The sequence below is a fragment of the Buceros rhinoceros genome, unplaced genomic scaffold (genome assembly GCF_000710305.1).
Source record: "Buceros rhinoceros silvestris isolate BGI_N320 unplaced genomic scaffold, ASM71030v1 scaffold18546, whole genome shotgun sequence".
Classification (NCBI taxonomy): Eukaryota; Metazoa; Chordata; class Aves; order Bucerotiformes; family Bucerotidae; genus Buceros; species Buceros rhinoceros.
This window is the reverse complement of record NW_010419535.1, coordinates 14,869-29,621: the sequence shown is the minus strand read 5'-3', so window position 1 is coordinate 29,621 and position 14,753 is coordinate 14,869. Positions and strand designations below refer to the sequence as shown.

Below are 14,753 nucleotides of genomic sequence, written 5' to 3'. Positions count from 1 at the left end.
GAAATCATCAGAACACTGCTAAGTGCTGGAGCTCAACATGGGCAGACTGGGTCCTGCAGGCCAGCTGCCCACTACAAATCACCTCGGCTGATCTACAGGGGGAGAACAAAAAACAACACAAAAACTTTTCTTCATCGGTTCCCTTTAGCCTGGGAGTCCTGGGAGTCCACCCCTGTATGGAGAACCATGCCAGAGCTCACAAGGAAACAGAAAAAGGTATTTTAAAGTCAAACATCATCTTAATGAGCAGCTTTAGGAGTTTGGGATGTAGGCAAGACAGCTGCCTTACAGCTGGATCTAGCTTTGTCTGTTCTTAATAATCTACGAATTCTTCTTGCTAATGAAGGAACACCTTCAGTGGAGGCAAGACTAAAACAGCAATTACAGTGACAGTGATGAGTTAATCTCTATCCTCTGGCAGCATCCAAACACTGCAGGTATTTCACTCTGCTCATTAAACCCTGCTTGGGTGACAGAGGGCTCTCGCTGTACCCTCTCGACATTAATGGCACCACAAGGTAGTTCTTTTCACATCTAAACACTGCTACAAAACGGCACTGAGATGCTGGACAGAGCTAGCAGCGGGGCTTTCGGCACAGCTGAAGCACACAGGCGGGGAATACTTTCTACTCAAACAACGTTTGTTTCACAAGAGCAATAAACCCCACGGGAGCAGCACGCGTTCTGTGGGGTCACGAAGTTTTGCGAGGTTCAGGTGCGGCTGCAGGGAAGGCACTGCCCAGCAGGTCCCTTCGCGCACAGCAAACAGCATTCATGGCAAGTAGAAAAATCACATGGTATTTATTTCCACCATACGACAAGCATTTCAGGGATATACAGTAGTCCAGTGGCACAGACAAACGTATGACTGAGACAGCGTCACACTCAAGCCAGAGCACCCTGTTCCAGTCCGTTTCTGCTGACTGCTTTTCTCAGTTGCTGCTCAGAAGTTTCCACTGCCAGTAGTAAAGTCCACCCTCCAGGCACAGTGAGTAGTTCAACCGATAATGTGCACGGAGCATCAGTAGTGAAGAAATCCAGGAGTGCTCGTCTCTACTCACTTGTCCAAACGTAGCAGTTTTGTTTCACACAAAAAGTTCAGTGCCTGCAGTCCAAGCACAGTGTTTGTCTCAGGACACCAGCCATTGAGAAGAACAGTTGAGTGCACCACAGACAACAAGCAACACCTCGTGTCCGGCATGGAACAGGTCCCCAGAGGGGGTTTCGCTTTGCTACGCAATCCACCGCAGCGCAGATGATGTTTGTAACGTATCATTCGTCATGCTAAGACAACAGCAATGAGATGGGTCAAGTCAGAGGTCAGCCATCTTCCCAACACCACCTAGCTGGATCCACTTCACTTCTGCTCCTCACATTGGCTTGATCGTGTGTCACAAGGGGTTGTGAATCACAGCCACACCTGTTGTAAGACAGACAGACAGACTCAGTTACTGCAGGAGCAGCTCCTGGGTTGCAATGTGGTTAAGATCACCCTGCAAAGCCAAAGACCAGCAACAGGGTCAGCAGAGGGAGAGGTGTCTACTGTTGCTATGAACGTTTCCTCTATGGAAAGCAACATAAACCACACAAAAATTAAGATTACAGCTACAGCCCTCAAGTCTATGAGTGACCCTGGCTGCTGCCAGCTCTCCCACTGACTATTTACCTGCGTAACTTCTCCCTGTGCTCATGCTGGTTGGTAATAACGTCCACTTGTCTGTGATGGGGTTGTAGTATTCCACCGAGGCCAAATTGCAGGAACCATCGTCTCCTCCCACCACGTAGAGGAGACCATTCACCGCACACACACCTCAAAGCAGAGCGCAGATGGTTAGACACAGGCTAACTCATCCCCCACAACCCATCGCCTGCCACGTTCTGATTCCTTCCCAAGCACATTCCTCATCTTCCATTCTTATCAGTCTTACAACACGGATCGCTTACACCACTAGCACAATAGTCACAGTAAAAACCACACAGACAACCGCAACCAAACACCTCAGACAGGCTTGTTGTGGTTACCTGCATTTCTTCTGCACATATTCATGTCTGCTACTTGCTTCCAGGTGTTTGTTCCTGGATCGTAGACTTCCACACTCTTCCTCACTAAGGGACCGTCATGTCCCCCGGTAGCATAGAGCAGCCCACTGAGAACACCAACACCTGCCAAACAGAGCCCAGCATCAGCCAGACGTACAGGGGAAAGGATTGCGTATCCCAGGTTCTTCTGCTGGCCTCTCCAAGGCACTTCCAGAACAGGCACCACATGTGCCTCAAGATCACCTGGTACATGGTCAACTCTACGCCATCACCACGTGGCACTACAGCAGGCCTGCACAGTGACGCCTGGCTGATGTCCTGCCTTCAGGGGTGTGCCCCTTCTCAGGCAGACCTCAGTCTGGGATCAGTTGAATAGTCCCATGGCATTTGACTGCCTTATCCAAAGTCTTTGGAGTGGCTTGTCCTCTTCCCTTGTCTCCCTGACTGCTGCATCTGGTTTCTATCAGCCCGATCTTTTCTGCCATGGGGCCTTTTGCTTTTAGCCTGATTCCCAATTCCAGGAGATTTATTTTTGCTTTTCCTATTGCCTTTGTGCCAAAAGGCTTCACCCCTTGGACACTCTTCCTCTTCTCAACAACTTATGTGCTCCAGTTCTTGAGGCTGCTGTTGAATTCCTCTCGCCTCACATGTACCCCCAAACATGTCAACAGCACTTGGCACAGACAAGATGCCTCCAATGCCACCTCCCAGCCACTTTGGCAGGCTCCTGGCTCAATCTCTGGCAATGATGGATGCTTCTGCCTAACATTAAGAAAATTAACTAACTAAAATGTTCACCAAATCATAAGAGCTAAAACTTCCAGCAACATATCTTCGTTAACAGGTTCAAAGCCTCTATTAAAGTTATCAAGGTGGGATGTTAGTAAACCAGGAACATATGTAGATCTACAGGCATGAAGCAGCAGGACAGTCCCTGTGCCCTGAAGACGGACTCGTGCTACTGCTGACTTGTGCTGACTGAGGGAAAGGCACGGAGCCAAACGGCCTGCGCAGGCAGAAGGGCCCTACCAGCGTCAAACCGGTGGGTTTTCAAGTTGGCCCCTCTGCCCCTCCTGTTTGCCACATGAAGCACAGGGAAAGGAGAGCACAGCAGAGATGGTGAGCAGGCACCACCCGGGCTCAGCAGCTCCCATGCCACAGGACCATCTCCTGGTGGAATGCCACATGCCAAAACCACCACGTGCCACATTGCTCCGAGTCTTGCCACGATCAGCAGGAGCATAGACCACAGCAGCCGCCCTGCTCCATCTGTGGGACCGAGACACGAGGTGGGGAGGGGAAACCATCTGAGCAATATTATCACTGCTCCCTCACCCAAAAACAGACCAGCACCTCACTGAGCCCAGCTGATGAATTAAAGCTCTGGGCAGCACCCCACCGGGTGAGGACAGGTACACTGCCATGGGCCTGCCACCGACACCTCTCTCCTCCAGATTTATCTTGCTGCTGCTGAACTTGGCTTTGACCAGCTGACTCACCAAGAGCTGATGACTTCCCAGCATGACACTGGGATTCATGGTCTGTCTCTGGCAAACACTGGTCATTAATTTCCCACTGCCATAAATACCCACCTTACTGGCCTAATTCTCAGTCTGGTTGAGGTCCTCCAACGGGGGAAGGGCAGAACACATTCCAGTGGACACCCTGGCCACAGAGCTGTACCAGCTGTCTCCCGGATGACTGGGGAATGGGAGCTCACTGAACTGGTGAGGAAAGGCCGCTGCATCTCAGCCCACAGCCAGGGTCTGCAGCACCTCGGCACTCGACTATGCTATTAGCAAAAATGTTACACTTGTACAAAGCCCAGGCAACCTGCACATCCACCCAGCCCCACTGCCTGGATTGGGGTCACCCCGGAGACTGGGGACACCTGTCCTCACCCCCACTAGATGTCAGCATCGGGACAGAGATGCCAGCAGCTCTGAGCACGAGTGCCGCTTATGGAGCTGTACGATAGATCGAGCTGCAGCACCACGCATGAGGAGCGGCAGTGGAGGTCCTCTCCCCAGTGCCTGCTGGAGGGGCATCTGGGCAACAACCAGAACTTGAGGAGCTCAGTTTTTAGGACAGGAACAGAAAATTGCAAGGGTAGTTGGCAGGCAAGTAAAAGCATTCCTAATGCTGGACTGGCCGCGTGGAGGTGTACTTGCAAAGCAGCACTCAGAGTTTTAAACAAAGAAAACTCACTAAAATCCATCTTCCTGCAGGCACTAACTGTTTTGCTGTGTTTCAACATGCTGTCAACAACATGAGAAGATCATTCTGTTCTCCTAAAAGGTTGCACTGGACCAGGTTTAAGCATCATGCAGATACTAAAAACCTCTTAAACTGAATTCAAACTAACTGTGTGTGACTGCATTTGCCTCACCTGGAGTTACAGAAAAGGTTTTAGAATGAGGAAAGAAAGACGGTGTGTAGAGAGCAGCCTCTCAGCCACCCAGCTCGGAAGGAAATTCCCATCACAGCTTATCCTGCAGGGTCATACCAGTCCCCACACACACAGCAGCCTCCAGGCTTGGCTACCTTGGGGTAACTGTCACTTCGGCTGTTGTACAAGGACAACTGTCACGGTTTGACATCACGGAGGACCACTGCACACACTGAGCAATAGGACCAACAACGACACATTCCCGTTCAGCTGAGATGATTTTAAATGTAATGGATACGAGCTTTCATCTCTTTCAGAGAGAACAAGTGCCTACCTGGCCTAACATCACACAGTTAGAAACCATCAAGACTAGAATTTAGTCCCTTTTTAAACAGGTCCTTTCCTCTCATCCCCCAGATCACCAACACTGGCCAGCAAAAGGTATGCTAAAAAACTACCTCAGGAGGGGCAATCTGAGATGAATTTTGTTACCTTGACTTGGCCTGCACATCACCCACTGCAGGTGTGCTTTGTGCTGCAAAGCACCCATGGATCTTTGCAAAGAAAATCCAAACGGAAAATCCATCCCACAGCCCCAGCTGACAGGAGAGAAGGAGGTGCAGCTCAGCTTTCAAGTCCCCAGATGTGCCTGCAGCTGGTGATTTGGAAAGATAATTCTTCACTTACAAGTGAGATGCATCTGCTGGCAAGGCTACTTCGAAACATTGAACGTTACTTCATTAATCCAGAAATTAATTTCAATTTGGCAGATGTTAATGAAGTCAGGAGAGCTGCTGAGAGCTTCCAAGCAATTATGGCTTTTCCCTTCATGGGAAGGGAGGGAAATAACAGATTGCACTTGCCAGTCCAGCAGTACCAAAACACACTTCTTCCCTTCTGTGAGCAGAGGAGAAGCCAGTGACCTCCTGCCCTGAGAACACATCTTGGAGCCCGTACCTGCACCGCTGCGTCGAGTGCTCATGTCAGCCACGTAGATCCATTCGTTCGTGGCTGGGTTGTACTGCTCGACGGTACTAAGGCACTGGCGGGACGCTCCATCGTAACCCCCTACGGCATAGAGCTTACCTGGAAGAGACACGTGTTGGCATCAGCATTATGGCTATGACTGATTTACGGTACCACCACGCCTGGCAGCCCCAAGTGAGGGCAGATCCTTGCTGAGGGAGGCCCTGGGAGACATGCCTAAACCTGCTGGGATGTCTGGGAAAATCCTAGCGAAAGGATCTGAGGACGACTCACAGACAGGTGGGACTGTTTTTAAAGCTGTTAAAGGTGTCAACTAAGACAAGGCAACAAGAAGACACAACAACTTAATTAGAAGCCAAAAGCCCGGAGGGTTTTCCAAATGACTTGTTGGCCCAGGAGAAGAAGCGTTCCCAGGAGAGACCGTGTTCTGCTGATCGAGCATTTCCTCCTGGTTCAGGTGCCACAAGGCAAGGTGTGCTCTCAAAGGTTAATACTGTACTTTAATTACAGTATCTCAAGCGCAATAAATATGCAATAGCCTCTCACGTTAATATAATACCTGCAGGGAAACCTAGACCAGATTCTGAAGAACCTGGGCCAAAGCAAAACCAGCCAGTGCTGCTAGCACAGCTGAGGCTGTTCACTCATGCCAGGTGATCACAACACAGAAGATACCATGAGAGACAATCCCCGCATGGTATCCATCCCTCCCTACCACTACTCAATGGAAGCTGAATAACATACACCTAGTGAGAAGCACAGTCAGATGTCCTCTGTTCACGGGCTTGACTGATGCTCTCTCCTTGTCTCCCTGCATCATCTCAGCTTGTTAGCATTTAGGCGGTAAACTATGCACTTCTTTGTACACACAGGAGACTCCCACCAGCAGCTGTCATCTACGGTCTGAGGCTTTGGCATCCTCTGTGATGTTTGCGAGGCTCCAAGAGCAGATCAGCTCTTTTCTTTCTCCCTCAGCTCCACACATGGCCTCCTCAGGCTGTGATCACTAGGAGAGGTCTGCAAGGATCAGGTTTATGACTGTGCTCCTTCTGCACCTGTCTGTCTCTATAACCATTTCAAACCCTTATTTATGCTGTTGGTTCAACCCACCCGGTATTAGTCAATGAATCCAGGCAAGAGTGCCAGACCAAGGAAGACAAAATAAAGTTCCCTGGCTGGCATCATTTATCAGATGTTTTCACTACCCACAGACATCAGATCAATCTTCATGACATTCAGATGAACACTGGATTAACCGCAGGCTGCAGCTTGTTTCCTGCACCAATATGATCAGCTCTTTTTCCCCATCACATGCCCTCGGTTTTTTTATCATGGACTCCAACATGTGCAACACTTATCGGAGCTTTCCAACAAAGCGAAGGAAAAGGATTTCCATCCCTCAGGTGTGTCCTTAATCTTTGTTCTGCATTCAGATCACTTCAGCAAATCCCAGTGGCTGTCAGCAGCCAGCACTTCACACATACGTGCAATTTTGAAGGAGATGCTTCTCTAACAAATACGCAAATTTAGCACAACCACTGCTATTTATTCCGACTTTATCTCCTTCCCTCTTCTCCCATAAACAGATTTCATGTACATAAACACATTCCATGCATTTCCCATTCAAAGTGCAGTTTATAACCAGGCTTGTGCCACTGGCTGCTCCACACGGTACTAATTGGGAACTCCTACACCACGCTAAAAACAAGGTCAAACAAAACCTTTCACTTGCTTCAGAGGTGCTTTTGCTAAAGGAAGAAAACGTTCCTACTCAAACTGCTCTTTCTCCTGGATCCAAAACCGAGCTGCTCAGTTCCAGCTCACTCGAGTTTGGTGCTGACATGTAGGTGCCAACAGCTGCCGCGGTCCCTCCGAGCACCCTCTCCACCCACCCGCCTGCCTCGCTCCCCAGCTGCCGCAGCACCAGCACTTGCTAACGTCAGCCCCTGCTCATTTACAAACCAGGGCAGAGCGTGCCGTGCGTGCCGGCAAGCCTGATGTCAATAAACACGGATTTTAGTATTCCTGCCAAACCACCAGCTCGGGGCTGCGGGACTAACTATGCTTCTCTTGCCGAGCAGACTTTCTGTGATGGGTACTGCATCCACGCGGTGCCTGCTGAGAGCAGCAGCACACACTGCACAGTTCCATTTCCTTTCACCGGCCAGAGGCAGACCAGGAAGAATGAGGATTCACAGAACACCACACACACCTAATGATGCTCACAGGGGGTATGGGCTGCTCTGATAGGAGTGTGAGGCACTTGGAAAGCTACACATGACTTTTCACTAAGGTAGAGAGGAGTACAGAAAAAGGCACAACAATTACATCATATAAAATAAAACTTTACAGCTAGTCTAGAGAACAATTCCTGCAGTTCCCTCCTGTCACACTTATCCGTTCAAGCTTCTGTTGGACACAGTAACATTTGCTTGTTGGAAACGGCTACTGATTTTCTTACCCTCCACAACTCCAACTCCAACACTGCTTCTTCTTGTGTTCATGGGAGCCACAAAAAACCACTCATTGGTTTTATAGCTATAGGCCTCAACTGATGCCAGACCTAGTTAAAAAGGGGATACACAGGTTTTCTAATTAAAAAAAAAGAGAAGAAAAAAAGATTGGTGTTGCACTTTCATCTGCCTTCCACCTCCTCCCAAGCCCGTAATTCCCCCCCATGCTCCTGCAACCCAACTTTCTAGCCCCCTGCCATTCAGGCTGGGACCAGCATGTCAATGCCACCTCTTCAGCAGCTGGAAAAATTGTTACCCCATCGCTCCTGCCCTGAAACTGCTGCCCGTCTGATGTGCTGGAGACACCAAGGTGGAACAGAGTCCAGATTCCAAGCCCAAAAGTCCCATGTCCTTCTGAGCATTACAAAACATCCATGGAAAGGTTTAAAAATCCCCCCAGATGCTGTTGCATTGTACTTATCACCATCTGAAAGAGTTAGTTTAGAGCTTAACCAAGAGGCAGAGCTCTAGAGCAGAGGCAGAGGTGTGACTCTAAAGATGCAGTTGTGCCAAGCTACAGCCCAGACACACATACCCCATAAAATGACTTGCTAGCATTTTATTCATGGAGCTACAAAAAGTTTTATCTAGAACACAAAAAAATCCCTTTTCAGTCCAGAAAAAGCATAGTCACACAGCCAATAAGACTGAAAGAGCTTTATCACTAAAGAAAAAACACTGGGGTGAGATTCTCTGCAGTTGCTCATGGCTTAGAACATGCACGTGGTTAGTGACCACACAGCACCCCCAATCTCTGGCTCCTTCTCTACAGCAGTCATAGAGGAAGGGCGCAGAAACCTCACTAAAGCTCCGCAGTCTTTGCAGAGGCCTCTGTAAACATTTTTTCAGGTCAGGCACTGCCTGGTTTTGGCTCAGTCACCTACCAGTGCTGCCATCAAAGCCGCCCACTGCATACAGGAGATCATTGAGCACCGCCGCGCCTAAAGTGCTTCGTCTTTCCTGCATGCTGGCTATGGACGTCCACTGGTCCTTCACGCCGTCGTACACATCGACTGTCCGGACCCTTAAAGATCCGTTAAAGCCCCCGACAGCATAAACATTGCCAGCCATAAATACCACACCTGATAAAAGAGGAGAGAGGTTTTCAGGGAGGTTTTACAAACAGTCTGGGAAGCGAGTATCATTAGATGCCTGTCAGGGTGCGTAAGACAGCAGAGGAGAGCAGAATGTGGCAAGCCTTCGGGATTTTCTGCAGGTTAAGAGCACTGGAGCCAAGTATGATAAAACATACGTGTCGTATGGAAGGTGAAAAGCACAAAAATGCAACATAAGGCACAGATGGATTTCACACCTGAACGAGTACTTTTCTGAGCCACAGAGAACACCAAATGGTGATCCACATTCACAACCCTGTCAGATGCCTTCAGAGGAATGCTCCCAGCTTACAGATCTGCTCTCCATCACCCACTCCTCAGCACTGACAGGCACTGACTCGGCTCCTTTGCTTTCACTAGGAAACCAGCAAGGAAAACTGGATCCCTGTGGGCTGCCAGGCCAGTGGGATGGGAGGAGAAGAGGAAACACTGATGGAGGAGAGGCCAGGAGAGAGAAATGAGAAGACAGCAGATATGGAGGGCAGATAGAAGCAACCTCTCCAGAGATCAGGACACCCACCTCAAGGAGAAGGACACATGTCTGTAGAGAAAGAAGAGAAGGAATGGCAAAAAGAAGAGCTGCCTGAGGCCAGGGGCACAGAGGGATGACCCAGGACACCCATCCAGTGCTGAAAAGCTGCACTAAGGAAGACAAAGAAGGCTGCAGCAAAAGTTCCCCTTACCTGCTCTGCATCTCCGTGAGGGAAGCTCAGCAACCTGATCCCACCGCTCCTCCTCAAAATCGTAACACTCCACACTGCGAATGGCTTTGGGCGCTTGCCCACCCACCACGATCATCACCTGGAGAAGGAAGACAAGAGCTAGAAAACATCAGACAGCAGCCCAGGCAGCTGCTCTCTGCAAAGAAACCATCACCACAACCTGGTCAGGAGAAGCTGCCAAAAACATGCTGCAGGTCCACCAGAAGCCTCTGCAGTGACACTCATTTCAGTCAGTTCTACTCCAAGGGGGAAAAATTATCTCCAATTTAATGCACACTAAACATGGCACCACCATTAACTCTTCCTCACCATTCTGAGGTTGGCAACCTGCCCTTTTTCCCCATGAAAAGTAAAACCACCCGGCACCACAGCACACACGAGACTCCCTACAGAAGTATTTTTAAGTGAAAATGATCCCAGCATAATTTCCACAGCCAGCCAGCCCCCTGTTTAGTCTATATCTCCATGGTGGTGCTAAAAATAATCGATGCCACTTAGCAAATAAATCCTGACAGCTGTATTGCCACCTGCAGGGAAGAGGACACTTGGGGAAATCACCAGGACTACTAAGTCCCAGGGTGCCAGGCTGCCGAAGGAAGTGATTTGTCAGCTTCATTAAGGCTTTTGGCTGCAACGTGTATCAATGCAAATCCAGTAATTAAACCCTGAATTATTTACAGATAGGAAAGATCCATGTGAAGGTGATCAAGGGCAATCTCAAGAGTGTAAGAACTGCTCCGCCAGATTAGGCTAAATGCCATCCAGCCCTAGACTCCATTCCCAGCAACAGCAATGGAGGATGCTGGTGGAAAAGTGAGGGCACCTGGATGGTGTGCAGCGTGGTTCTTCCCAAATCTACTCTGACTGTTACCAGAAGATAAGCTCCCCATGGACTCACTGACTTGCCCAGGGGCAGCGGTTCCTGGAGCCTGCAGCTCAGCACTTGAGAGCTGCCCATTACCACTGAGCCCCAGTTGGGCACTGCAAACTAACACATGCACAGGTAGCATCCAAACCACCTCCACCTAACAAACAGCTTGATCTGCACTTTGTTCTGAAGACATTTCCTTCAACCCACCCCCCACCCCCACCAGCTATCAAGAGAGGATTTGCTCCCCTTATCACAGCAAATGGGCAGGAGCAAACACCACCCAAGACAATCTAATTTTTACAAGGCCAAGGAGCTAGAAGCAAGATAACAGGGCTTCAAATATAGTCAAAGAGAAGATGGGAAACTGGCTTCAGCCTCTGCAAGGTGGCTGTGAGCGGCCAAGGGGATAAGGTCATCACTTGAGGTCACTTGGGTAATGAGTTCAACTTGTCACAGTTGTTTTAAAAGCGCAGACCTAGACAGCAATTCAAAGAATTTGAAGAGTATGAAAATAGCGGACTGGTTGTTCTACCAAGATGAGAACATGACATTAGAAAGCAAACTGAGTCTAAATTAGCAGCCTATTAGTTGTGTAACAGTCTTCCACGGAAAGCTGCAGAGCTTCACACGATTACAGAATTAAGAGATTCCACAGCAGACAGTAATCCCTCATCAGCAGGACCAACAGAGCAGAGGAAAGTTTCTCAGTAAGAGGATTGCTGGAAGATCATCACCTTCTCCTCTTTCTTTACAGTTAAAAAGAAGGGAGAAGAGGCCTGCAGAAGATTCGGGTTTGTACTCAGAGGTTACGCTATGGAACTTGTTGAGAACCTCTGAACTCATTGGTTCCCTGTTCATTTTACCCTTAACTACCTCAGTCCTTGAACAAGGGTCACATCAGCCCTTCATGATACCCCCAAAGCTCTGTACTACGCCCTGCATCTCAGCGCCAGCAGGCAGAAAGGACACAACACACCAACACCCTCTGCAGAACCACTTTTTCCTCCACAGGCAGTCCAGTATCTAACCATCTGGATAACACGGATCTTACACACCATCCCACAAACCAAGCTCCCTAAGATTTGTGCTTAGAAAAATAATACACTGTGGTTTTGATGTCTTACAAGCTCCAAAATGCTTATTATCAGCTTCGGTGACCATCTGTTGAGAGACATCGTGCCAAATTGCAATTATCTCCAGGGCACAGGAAAAATTGTTTCTGTTGTCATTTTTTTCTTCACTAATAAAGTGGTGGCCAGAACATCACATGCCTGCAGGATAAATGCGGGGAGTAACAAGGGTTATTTATTCAGTAGCTGCTTTGAGTCTATTGAGATTCGCTTCAGACTTCCTGCCCACGGGTCTGGACGCTGTTGTTTCCTGGCTTCTGATTATGGATACGGGAAAAGGAAAGACACTTACTGCTACCCTGCTCAGCAGGGCTCCAGGACAGAGCTACAAGCCAGCAGAAACCTCAACCAACCCTCCGAGCACTCCAGGCAGCTGCCTGCAGCCGCTCCCTGGGTCAGAGATTCTCAAGCCACAGCTCCAAGAGCAACAGCCATTCACAAACCCACTTGTGGTTGACAAAATGTTTCAAGGGCAGACCCTTGCCCCTGGGAGCAAAGATAGTGCTTCTCCTAAGGGTTTATCTAAGTTTATCCAACTTAATTATCCTCAGTAAGCACAGGCAATACCAGAAGAGGGAGTAAAACACTTCAAAGGACGATCGTGGAGTTAGTGAGAAGTAATGTGGCAAGTACACAAGCTCCTTTCAAAGACAAGCAAATGCCACCAGTGATGTGGTGTGAGGTGACACAAAGCGACAAACTCAGCTTACCTTTGGCAGGCTAACGGGAGTCCTCGGCTTTGTTCTGGGATTCTTTATCAGTTGCCTTTGATCCAGAGGAAGCAAATGATATTTCATGGCCTCGATAAGAAAGTCTTTACAGGTGTTGTTATTCTTGATTAAAGCTTCTTCTTCAACTGTCTGAGAAGAGGCACACACATGAAAGATCATTTACACTGAATGACATGGTGGCACAGGACACAAGGAGCTTTGCAGAAAGAACATGAAACACAGACTTTCTCTTCCCAAGTACCAACATTAAAAAAAAAAATGCAGAAGACAAACACAGACTTCCAGCTCTTCCCAAAGCAGCACATGCAGTAACATCCAACCTTCTCACTTTCTTCTAGTGTCACTGGTGGCAGCGCTCCCTCTGTTTTACCACCCTCTACCAGATACTGAACTCAGAGTGGAGAATTAACTCCAAGGAGAATCCACCATCAAGTAATTTCTTTTATTTGAGTCAGAATCTTTAAGGAGAGGCAGTATCTTTTTCCTCAATCAGAAGATATGGTTGAGGAAAAAATTATTAATGGGTTTATCTTGTGAATACCAATTTTATTTTGGTTGTATTGGGTTTTTTAGACACATGATAAAAGCACAGTAGTCAAAGAGCCTGGCAGAGCAGAGGTCACGTTTACAAGAAGGTTTCTGTGCACTCACATTGATTTCAGAGCCAACCCAGTTCTTCCATTTATTCCTCTGTTTACAGACTCAGTGACACACCAAATCACCCATCTCAGACACAAACAGCCAAGCCATTGATTAAGCAGCTACCAGCAGCTTCAGTGCAAGAATTAATTACTTATTTGCAGACTAACCTGCACAAGATAATCTCTGGGCAAAAGGGGTAGGCGAACATGCTCCATCAGTTTAGCCATGTGCTCTAAACGAGACTCCTTCTCGTAATTTATCCAAGAAATAACCGCTTCAAAGACCTACACAGATAAACCACAATTAAACGGAGAAGAGCGAACTGGCTTGCACAGCCACCTGTCCGCAGTTAGCAGCTCTGTGATTTTACAGAGCCAAAGGAAGGAGGTGCAAGATCTCTAGCACGCAGATGAAGAAATCATGACTATGCACAGAGCACAAGCATCACGGCAGCGAAGGGGTGAGCTGACCGTGCATATTAATAAGCAGCTTCTCATCTAGATATGCTGTATCACTCCCAAAGCTAAGTGTGTATCCAGGACAATCATATACTCCTTGGACATTAGCACTGGAAGGCAGCCAGGAAACTTAATGAGCCTGCTGACATTTGCACTGGACATTATTCATGAAATCAGCCACAGCGATTACTCCCGATAAGAGAGATCTCCCCTCCCTAAGGAGCTGGGCCACACAGTAAGTCACTACACTCACCATCATATTTAATCACTGCACCAGTTCCCCCCACCCCCATCCCAAAACCCAAGAATTCTTCAGGACACGTTGACCCCATGCACAGGAAAACTGCTGCCTGCAGCTGCAGAGCCTCTGCGCTACACCCATTTCACTGCTAAAAATACTCAGAGACTCCAGCTGGAAAACAAGGGCACGCTGGGCTTCTAGCCTGAACCAAAATCCAGTTTTACTCCCAGCTCCAACTGGTTCAGATAAGCATCCAAACTTCAGCTCCGTGACAAAGTGCTCCCAAACAGCTCATGCACAGGAGCCACGCAGAGCCCCGTGCGATGAGAGGACGCAGGCAGAAGCGTCCTAGTGGGCTCCTGCATGAATATGCATGTGCTTATGTAACTGTGAGCCTCCCTCCTCTCCAAAGAAAGGCCTAAAAATGTCACTGGGAGTTGGGAAGGCTTCCTGAAACACCCAGCAAGGCAAGGGGAAGGGCTGCTGCAGTCTCAGGTGCTGCACGGCAGGACCTGCACAGCCCTCTCCCACAGCCCCTGGCCCCCTTGAAGAGCATCACTGGCCCTTCATCGCAGCATGCTCCACGAGTGTCCTTGGTTCCAACTTCCCTTTGGGGTCCCGAAATGGTCAGGGCCAATTCACACAGGTATTTTTTTCTTTCTTTCCATCCCTCCCATCACACCTCAAGAAATCATTTTGTTTGGTTCAAGGTCACTAATTTGACAAAATCAACCGGAACTGAGGGCACCATCTCTCATTCTCCAATTGTTGCTGGCAAATGCGTCTGCAGGAGGCACTGGCAGAGGCATCCTCCCACAAAGGAGAGGAAGAGCAGAAGGGTTTCTTCCTCAGGCTAAACTACATCCTTTCAAAAAGCAGCAGAACACCAGCCTCATTTCCTATGCCAACAAAAG

At 48.7% G+C, this 14,753-nt stretch overlaps 1 protein-coding gene across 1 annotated transcript in view; it reads right to left on the bottom strand.

Annotated features, from left to right (window-relative positions):
• Positions 1-782: 782 nt before the first annotated feature.
• Positions 783-14,753, bottom strand: part of KLHL3 (kelch-like family member 3) — a 28,401-nt gene continuing 14,430 nt past the window's right edge. The window contains exons 4-12 of the mRNA XM_010138987.1: positions 13,308-13,424; positions 12,478-12,627; positions 9,728-9,845; positions 8,814-9,011; positions 7,878-7,979; positions 5,387-5,515; positions 2,023-2,163; positions 1,667-1,810; positions 783-1,420 (exon numbers count right to left, since the gene is read on the bottom strand). Of these exons, the coding sequence (XP_010137289.1) occupies positions 1,392-1,420; positions 1,667-1,810; positions 2,023-2,163; positions 5,387-5,515; positions 7,878-7,979; positions 8,814-9,011; positions 9,728-9,845; positions 12,478-12,627; positions 13,308-13,424 (1,128 nt within the window). The 3' untranslated portion in view covers positions 783-1,391. The remainder of the gene's footprint in view (positions 1,421-1,666; positions 1,811-2,022; positions 2,164-5,386; positions 5,516-7,877; positions 7,980-8,813; positions 9,012-9,727; positions 9,846-12,477; positions 12,628-13,307; positions 13,425-14,753) is intronic.